Source organism: Octopus bimaculoides, chromosome 18, assembly GCF_001194135.2.
Source record: "Octopus bimaculoides isolate UCB-OBI-ISO-001 chromosome 18, ASM119413v2, whole genome shotgun sequence".
NCBI classification, from domain to species: domain Eukaryota; kingdom Metazoa; phylum Mollusca; class Cephalopoda; order Octopoda; family Octopodidae; genus Octopus; species Octopus bimaculoides.
Window position 1 is genome coordinate 55349382 of NC_068998.1, and position 9767 is coordinate 55359148.

Below are 9767 nucleotides of genomic sequence, written 5' to 3' on the forward strand. Positions count from 1 at the left end.
ATATATATATATATATATATATATATATACATACATGCATACATGTATACCTGCATATATGCATTCATACACGCATACATACAGACATACATGCATGCATATTCGCATTGATACATACATACATACGTACAGCCATGCATACATCCACGTGTACAAGCATCCATGCATAAATACCTGAATGCAGACAGACAGGCAGGCAGGCAGGCAGAGGTTGGTGACTTCCAGGCTGCGAATACGAGTTGCTAGCTTTCAGGTTTTCTTCTTAACGATGTCTCCGAAAAAAAGTCTCGTTGTTCGCATTTGCATTTTTTTTTTTCTTCAAAGTCACAGAAAAGATTGATGGCATTATTGGTTTAATCGCCGACGGTCGTCCGGCCATGCAACAAGTTGTATGTCACCAGTACCAAAGAAGCGCGACCACGTCTACAGTAGGAGAGGGACCTCTGAAGAGTTTGAAGAGAGTTTTGTGGGACGCCTAACGATAGAGGCGACGAGATGAAAATCCAGAAAATGGCTGACGATCGACTCACAAAGATCCATAGAATATTACTACCAGACAAGTTCAATCTGTGGCATTTGCAATTTGTTCTGTACTCCAGATTGCAGTCTTCTCTGTTGCTGTATGGAGTTACGCGTTGGAAGATAGAGGCCAATGGTCTGAGCCAATGTCGAAATGTCGGAACGATGAGGTGCATAAGTCTCCAATCACCTTTGCGACGTCATAGCAACGTACTTAGAGTCCTGGCAGATGCAATGGTGGCGAGGGTAAAGTGAGATCAACAACGGTGAAAGACCACAAGTAGTCGAGCAATGAAAGGATAAAGTTTTGTAGGGAAGGTGAACGCTATAAAAAAAGGTCCAAAATGGCAGTGGTGGGGGATGTGTCTTGGGAGGTCTCTGTTGATCTTGACGGTAAATACCACTGACCAGTTTTCGCCACCAAAAGCCTGACCTTGTTTTGTGGTGCAAGAAAAGGAAAGGGATAAAAATGATAAAGTTGACAGTTCACTGCGAAGCGAATATTGACGCTTTCTTCAGGAAATATAGAAAATACAGCGAGTTGGTTGGTATCTGTGACAACAACGGATGGTGAGTAACGTGCCTTCCTGAAGAGATCAGTGTTTGAGGATATGTTGGAACCCGGGTTCATTCGATGCTCTGGAGGTTTGGACTAGTTACAAAGGAAAAAAAAGATGTTGCCAGAAAACTGTCGGAAGCCGTTACATCTGGTTCAAAAGAAAGGAAAGTAGAAACATTTGCCCCAAAGTTGCAACATCTGACTCTAAAAAGTTCATGAGGCACGAGAGTATTGTCACCTTCATTGGTAGGTAACCCCCGGCAGCTCTGGTGCCGCGGTGGAAAGGGATTCAGAATTCAGAAACGTGAATCAGAATTTAAAATTCCACGAGATAAACAGAAGCAACAATTTCTCTACAGATACTACAGGTATGTTTTGAAATTAAAGAAATTTGCCTTAAAGTTTAATTGTTCGTTAAAAGGGGGTCATTTGGAAAATGGTGAATGCTTAGGTGTAATGTTGTGTACGTGCATTCGTTATCAGAAGTGAATGTTTAATGTATTTGTCACGGTATTGTCCATGTGTGTGTGTGTGTGTTTTCTGAGCGCATTCTTTATTTCCAGTTCGCTATTGTTCATCAATGAAGAAACATTTCTGTTTCGTGTTGAGAAAATAAGAAACAAAATTCTTGTTTGGGGATTCCAGGATTTAGAATTGCACAGGGAGCTATTTTAGCAAAACGGTTTATGTTTAAGAGCACATTAATCGAAAACAATGTACTATTTTAGATAAAGAAAAAAGCAAACGAATGTTAATGATCAATAATGTCATTGTTAAGGAGTCATCTATTGTCCAGAGGTAAAATATGTTGGAAGTTCTTTAAGAGAAATGAAATAGAAGAGATCTTGGCTTTAAGAGGTACACAGAGCTTAGATGTTGAAAAGGTCGTAAAGATACGGTCATAATCTTTTTTTAGGTATTACTAGAACTGTTCTATATTTAAGAGATGAGGAATTATGTACATTATTTGCATTTGACGGATATTTGTCCTCATCTTGTTTGTTGTTAACACAACGTTTCGGCTGCTATACCGTCCAGCCTTCATAAAAAAATGGAGACCACCTCCCTCTGTGGGATGAAGTTAAAATAATAGAGAGAGAACACCACTGGAAAATACGAAAACTAAAAGAAGCAGCACACATGCTAGGACACAACAATCTCCTAAGCAGACCAAGTGCAGACATGTGCAAGGAAGGATGGGAAAATATTAGATTTGTAAGCCCTAAAATTCACTCCATAATTGCCTACTAACCCCAAGATTCCGAGTTCGATTCCAGGCAGTGACCTTGTAAAAATTAACACTTCCTTCTCTAAAAATTCCTGTCAAATGTCAGTTCAAATGACACACATATCTGACATCACTTCTTCAGATGTACCCTGTTTCTATTTCTAGCAACTTATAGCAGGTTGCAAGAATTACGTGTATGAATCGATTCACTCATTTGCCTTTACTTCAAACGTATCTGTTCACCATGATACACATTTAACCACTACAACCTGAATAATAGTAACATTAGGTTTGAAGAGGGGATATCAGCCGGAATGTTGTGTTAACAACAAACAAGATGAGGACAAATATCCATCAAATGTAAATAATTACTAGAACAGTTAAATATTTTACTATGGTTATAGTATTTTGATTCATAGCGTTAGGACGGTCTTAGCAGCTCCCGGGTCAAGAAAGCAGTGGGTTCCTTCATATACAATCGCAACTTTGATACATTAACATTAGACTCCTGGACTTGTATCGCTTTCCCATCTCAATGTGCGCATATCTTAAGATAACACTGTAAAGGATAGGAGAACTTTTTGCATGAAGCTAGTTTGAATTCATTATCGCCATAACATTCATACTATACTGACCAAGGAGACAAGATATGTACAACAACTTGTTAATCCCAGGTAATCTCAAACTGGGTTATTTCATTGACGATGCCATTTTCGTATTTGCCGATCGTCTGAAACTATTGAAAGTTTGTAGCTTGTCAAAAATAAATCGATATTTTTGTATAACGATACAATAACTGAAACGATCGAACAGTTATATCGATAAGTTTCAATTCCTTTTGTCTTCATTTACTGACCTTGATTCGCGATTGTCACCGATTCTGTTGTTTTAATCCAAATCTTTTAAAAACTAGGAAATCTATGCAGATTGTTTTATTCGGTGATTTTAGTCTCCTGCTTTTAGTGTCGAAACTAATTTTTTTTTTGGCGTTTTGCTACGTGAAAGATAATACAAATATTCCCTTTTGAACCATTCTTTGAGAAGTTGTTGCCATCGGAATATTATTTTTCTTCTCTTTTTTCCTTGTCTAAACAAACCAACGAAATGATTTTTTTCCTCGTTGATAAATTGAATTCAATTGTTTGGATCATTTCTTTCAACGTTTCATGAAACTTTGTCAATGTCTTCGCCCTTTCTTCCCCACTCAACGTTTTATTCATGGGGCGAAACACAATAGAATATGATGTCTGCCCATTTCGATAACAATATACAAAATACAATGATTAGAATAATGTGGAAGAAAAAAAAAGAGAAGAAAAATTTTAATTATTTTTGTTGTCTTTTCATGAGATCATCATATGACTTATTAAATTCAGAGAATGGTGTCCAGAAGTAGACAACCACTTGAAATGTAAGTAATTTACTAAACAATGTCTATTCAAATCACAAGATACTAAACTGGAGTCGTGAAATTAGTTTGTCAGAACAGACGACGACCTTTGCATTTGATGAAGTTTTCAAGGAGTTTTTTTTCTCTTTGTTTTCTTTCGTAGAGACTTTACTTATGAACCGACAAGTTCATTAGAGGTTATGAAACTTGAAGTTTCTATTCATTATTATTATTATTATTAATGTTGCTGTTGTTGTTGTTGTTGTTCTTCTTCTTCTTATTATTATTTAAGGCAGTGAGCTGGCAGAATCGTCAGCACGCCGGATAAAATGCTTAGCGGCATTTCGTCCGTCTTTACAGTCTCAGTTCAAATTCCACCGAGGTCGACTTTACCTTTCATCCATCTTTTCGGGGTTGATAAAACAAGTACCAGTTGCACACTGGAGTCGGTGTAATCGACTTACCCCCTCCCCCGAAACTTCAGGCTTTGTGCCTCTAGTAGAAATTATTGTTATTGTTATTATTATTATTATTATTATTATTGTTATTATTATTATTATTAAGGCGTTGAGCTGGCAGAACCATTAGCACGCCGGGCTTAAGGCTTAGCGGTATTTCGTCTGCCGCTACGTTCTGAGTTCAAATTCCGCCGAGTTCGACTTTGTCTTTCCTCCTTACGGGATCGATAGGCTAAGTACCTGTCAAATACTGAGGTCGCTGTGATCGATTGTCCCCCTTCCCACAAAAAGTCTACGTCTTGTGCATATAATAGAAAGGATTATTATTATAGATGTTAAGGTGGCGACGAGCTGGCAGAAGCGTTAGCACGCCGGGCGAAATGCTTAACGGTATTTCGGCCGTCGCTACGTTCTGAGTTCAAATTCCGCCGAGGTCGACTTTGCCTTTCATCCTCTCGGGGTCAATAAATTAAGTACCAGTGAAACACTGGGATCGTTGTAATCGATTATTTCCCTCCCCCAAAATTTCAGGCATTTTATTATTATTATTATATGAATACTCACAGCTTATATTGCTGGGTATGATGGAAAGTGTCAGCTGTCCACAGCCAAACAGACTAAGGTAACACTGCGAAGTATTCTTGCACTTCCAAGCAATGCTGATTTTTGTAGGTGTTCTACCTTCACACTTTCACCGATCTTTTTCAGCCACGTTGCTAGTTGAGTGCTGATACTTCTAAGAGCACCAATTCCTATTGATATTATGTCTATTCTCTTCATTGACCACAGCCTTCGCATTTCCTACTTCAAGTCGTCATAGTTGTTTAATCGCTCCAATTCTGTTAACCATCCATTCTTTCGTATTGTTCTTGCTTCGTCACAAAATCTTTGTTCAGTAATTTCAAACAGTTCCATTGCCTTCCATTCACTCTGCATTCGTTTTCTGTACCATCTGATAGGCACGCCATTCGCATCCATTGGGGTGCTCCGGTAGTAACACTCCGTAACCATCATGTTCACTTGTTTACTCCACTTATGTTTTGTAGCACGGCTAGCAGTTGCTGGATTCCAACCGGGCCCACCCTGCTGCACAGTGGGGCACCTACCGGGTGCGCACCTTCACCATTGGTTCCAGTCCCGTTCACCCCGTTACCTTAATCTATTTTGCTTGGCATTTTCACTCAGAAATTAGGTGTGTTTTTAAGTTGCAACCAACCGGTATTTTTATCGAGTCACCATCTCTATCAAGGGAGTCCGCCAATGCGGCAGGGCCCTTGCTCCCTTGGGTTTTGAGCTCGGAGTACTCCTTCTCCTAGGCTAACGAATACAGCACTGGTTATATGAAGGCGCCAGGTACGCGCCTTTTCCCACTCTTCTCCTGTTGGTTTGGCAAAGGAGTCGGGCTTGACTGTCAGAGGACAGGACTTGCGCAAGCCATTGGGGCATTTTATAAGTGATGGGGCACTCAACTCCCCTCATCACCCCGGCATTGACAGACAATTAAAAATAAATAAATAAATAATAAAAATAAATAAGTAAAAAATGAATATATAAAAATAATATGTTTACGTCCCCGTAACTTTTCAGCACACCCTCGTATTATCCTGTCTAATTTGTATATTTTAGTTTATTTTTAAAGAAATTATAAAAAAATAATCAAAAGCAATTTACAAACAATCAGATTTTACAAAAACAGTTTTGAAACATCAGGTTTTGTATAACTTTTATTTCATTTCAAAGAAAATTCTTTCACTTTTGGTTTCTCGGCAAAGTTTCTGGCAAATTACAATCTTTAGTGACTTCCTTACTTTTGCTTACTAGATCATAAAACGAAAGATTGCCATAATAAAAGAAAGTATTTGCGTTTCCTCTTCCTTTTTTTATAGCTGGGATATTATGATATATTATAATATATTTATTATATTATATCATATTATATTATATTTGAATAGTGTCTAAATCTTGAGCGTTATAAAAAGAAAATAACAATTCCTGTTGTTTTAAATGAATACAAAATAAGAATGCATTAAATGTTTTGTTTTTTCTTGCTGGCGGATCTGTATTATCATTAATTTTCTTTAATTACTTACAGACTAATTAAATATTCCTTTTTCAACTCCTATTTTTTTGTCCATCTTTTTAATTCATGGAAAGATTGGGCTATTATTTTCGTTTTGTACGAGTGCGGTATTCATTGTATTCAACTTTGTCTGTCTGCCTGCTTGTTATTCTTTATTTATTTCTATAAGTTTAAAAAGAAACAAAAAGCCAACGAGATTCCTGTGTAAATCATCCGACCAAATGTAAAGTGAGTCGAGAGAAGCCCGAGGCATCTTGTTTGGGCGTCATTAACTGGCTGAGGTGCACATTTGAAGGCATTTCATATCCCGTTACTGCCTTTAGCAGACGATCTGACCAAGCAAGCGCTTGTTACGAATAAAAACAATAGAATCACTTAGGATCCACAATTAATTGATCGGACGTGGATGGCACAAAACAAATATCATTCATTAACAACACTGCTGATAACTCCACGACGACCGCCACCACCAACACCAAAAACCATCAAAAACAACAATCAGCCATACAACAACATCGTTAAGAGCACCAATAATACTGACAGCACCAACATCAACAACACCAATGACGACCGCCACCACCATCAATTTACACCACTAAGAAGACAAGCACCAACCCCATCGATAACCATTTATGATCACCAACACTAACAACAAGCGAACCACAATACAGACACCAACCTGCTAGAAACAGTGGCCAAATTCTCTACCGTCACAAAGGAAAAGAAAAGGAAGGACACATTATCTAGTGTAGTCCAAGATATATATAAAAGGACGAATTGGTTATGGTTGAAATGCTTTTGGTCCAAGGTCTGCTCATTCAGGGATGACTGAAGTTAATCCACAGCACAACTAACATCATCATCATCATCACCACCATCACCGTCTCTATCAGCAACAATACCAGTAATATTATAGGCGAAACGGAGGAACCCGTGCTTAAAGCAAAATAAATCGAAAAAGGACTAAAGAAAGAAAAAATAATAAAATATCACTGCCAACCATTCTTCTTCTTCTTCTTATACCATGGCTAATTCAAAGCCAAAGAAATTTTTAATTGTAAATTTCCAGAGTTTGTCCGCCCTCGTCCTTTTGGGGTTTCTTATAAACAGCCTCAATTCACAAGGAATAATGACGGAACCACAACAAAGATCGAAGTTTTGGAGAACCGGTTCTTCAGAGAGCACGAACCTGAGAAGCAATCAACTGGATTGCCGTGGAAGACACGTAAGAGATTAACTGTTTATAATTAACTGTTTTGATAATGATTTCCAATTAGTAAGAAGAACGTTTCTCGTCTCACAAAATTGTGTCAACAATTGGTTTCGACTTTCGGAATTTCTTCCACCAACACGCCTCGTCTTCCCTCTTGTTTATTTGTTTCACACAAAACACACACAATGTATATGTGTGTATGTATGTGAGTATATCCGTATGCATGCATGTATGTGCATGTGTGTATACATGCATGCATCTATGTATGTGTATGTATGTGCGTATATATGTATGTGTGTATACGTGCATGCATCTGTGTATGTGTGTGGTTTGCGTGTGTGTGTGTGTTCTCTTTTGCTTTTAATTATTTAAATTCTTCCTTTGAAGAAGGAGCTGATTTCTGACAAACATACAAAATCCCACCATTGCGATGTAGATAACAAAACCATGTCACATTTTAAACTTGAGAAAAGTTTTGTATATTTTTACTCTTTCACGAAGTCGACCTGGGCGGAATTTGAACTCAGCGTGCTAACTTTTCTGCCACCACGCTGCTTTATCCATTTAGAAGTATCAACGCTATGGTAAGCTATGATGTAAGCATCAACAATAATGCTGACAGTGTTTCCCAGCTCTGCATGATTTAGAGATTTGCTGTTTTAATTTCAAATCCCTTCAAGTGTCGATAATGTAATACCAATAATGTTCTCGAGTCAACTGCTTTGATTGAGTCGCTCTCCTATTAATATCATTGTTGCCTTGTCAACATATCTATCTATCTATCTATCGATTTATTTGCCTACACACACACACACAGAGTGTCCCAAAAGTCACTGATAGGTTTCAGTTTTTAATAACTTCCTTAACTTTACAAATAAATGCATGAAAGTGAAATTTTGATACAATCTAAAGGACATAATGGAAATTAATATGCATAAACAGCAGCCATGTTCGGCTTCGCCCGCCTGCGCTCTGTCCAAAACTTGTACCATAACACCCTCAAGAATTTCAGACCTCACATCTCTGATTTCTCTATTGATGTTGTCCTTCAGTTGCACCAGGGTCTTCAGTTGGTTCAGGTATCCTCACAAGAAAAAATCCGGGCTAATCAAATCTGGTGAACATGAAGGCCAGTTGACATTGCCAAGCGGGTGCCGTAGCAACGGCATTATTTCTCTTGCGGGATGAGCAGTTGGTTCATCTTGCTGGAATTATGTGCGAGGTCTACTTTGAATGGCCTTCACGTTTCCCAATCTTGACTAGCTCGGATTTTTTTCTTGTGGCCAGTGGTGTGCAGTCGAGACTTGCTAGTCATGCACTGCATGTCCGTTCATTTTTATATAACTCAAAAATCAATTTAAGAACTTAATGTATTTATAACTAGATCGAAAAGTTGTCCAATTCATTGGAAACTGAGCTGAAATAGTTACTTTGTTTCAAAGGAAACCTATCCAGATTGATACTTCGCTGTTTCCATTTTGCTTCCACTGGGCTTTAAGAGAAACGCATATGAAATCTTTTGTCCCCGCCCACCTTCCTATCTTTCATTAATTATAATTTCAATGCCTGTAAGATCCTTTTTTATCTCGATAAAATAACTACGGAAGGCATTGTTTTCACAAAAACGCATGTTTCGGCTTTCCCTCCCTTTCTATCAGTTTTTCTTTGCCAAAAATCCTTTGTAATTGATGTTGCTAACGCGACCGGCTAAAAACGTTGAATGGGTTCCACTTCTTTGGTCCGTTAAAATTCTGACCAAAACACATCAGCAATCCCAGAATTCTTTGGTCGGCTCAAATGTTGCCGTGACTTTGGAATATCGATTTCGCTGTGTCGTAAGTTTTGATTTAAAATTATTATCATTAACCATCCTTTCTGTATTGAACAAAAAAAATCCTGAAATCAGAAATGTAATATAATTAATTAATCTTTCGTTGATTTACTAAAATTATTTTTCTGTTTTGTTGAAACTGTTTTATAATTCTCGATCGCAGTAAAATGAGGTATTCTGTGAAGCAAATTAAAGTGTTCATTGTTTTGTTTTTTTTTCTACAAACTGAAACTTGAAAGTTACAAACAATTTTTTTTTCAAAATCATAATCTCCGTATTTTTTTACGTATTTCCCCCAAAAAGATTTCTGAAAAAAGTGAAAAATAAAGAAAGGTGGGGAATTGAAATTTTGAAGAGCGATTTTCGCCAATTTTTTTCAGAATCGGAATCTCCATAGATGAAAACGTGGGTTTCTGTAAAAAAAAAAAAAGAATTTAAAGGGTGGAGGGGTTGGGTTACGTCTCCACCATGTACGGCAGGGTTTATATC

General features: G+C 37.7%; 1 protein-coding gene across 2 annotated transcripts in view; it reads left to right on the plus strand.

Moving 5' to 3' along the window:
* Nucleotides 1-6330: 6330 nt before the first annotated feature.
* The window catches only part of LOC106881042 (uncharacterized), an 11611-nt gene continuing 8174 nt past the window's right edge, over nucleotides 6331-9767 (plus strand). Inside the window, exon 1 of one of the 2 annotated variants that reach the window (XM_014931245.2) lies at nucleotides 6331-7459. In XM_014931245.2, coding sequence (XP_014786731.1) covers nucleotides 7259-7459 — 201 coding nt within the window. In that variant the 5' untranslated portion in view covers nucleotides 6331-7258. Of the gene's footprint in view, nucleotides 7460-7491; nucleotides 9283-9767 lie in introns of those variants that run through there. The other variant, XM_014931246.2, reaches the window with a different exon arrangement.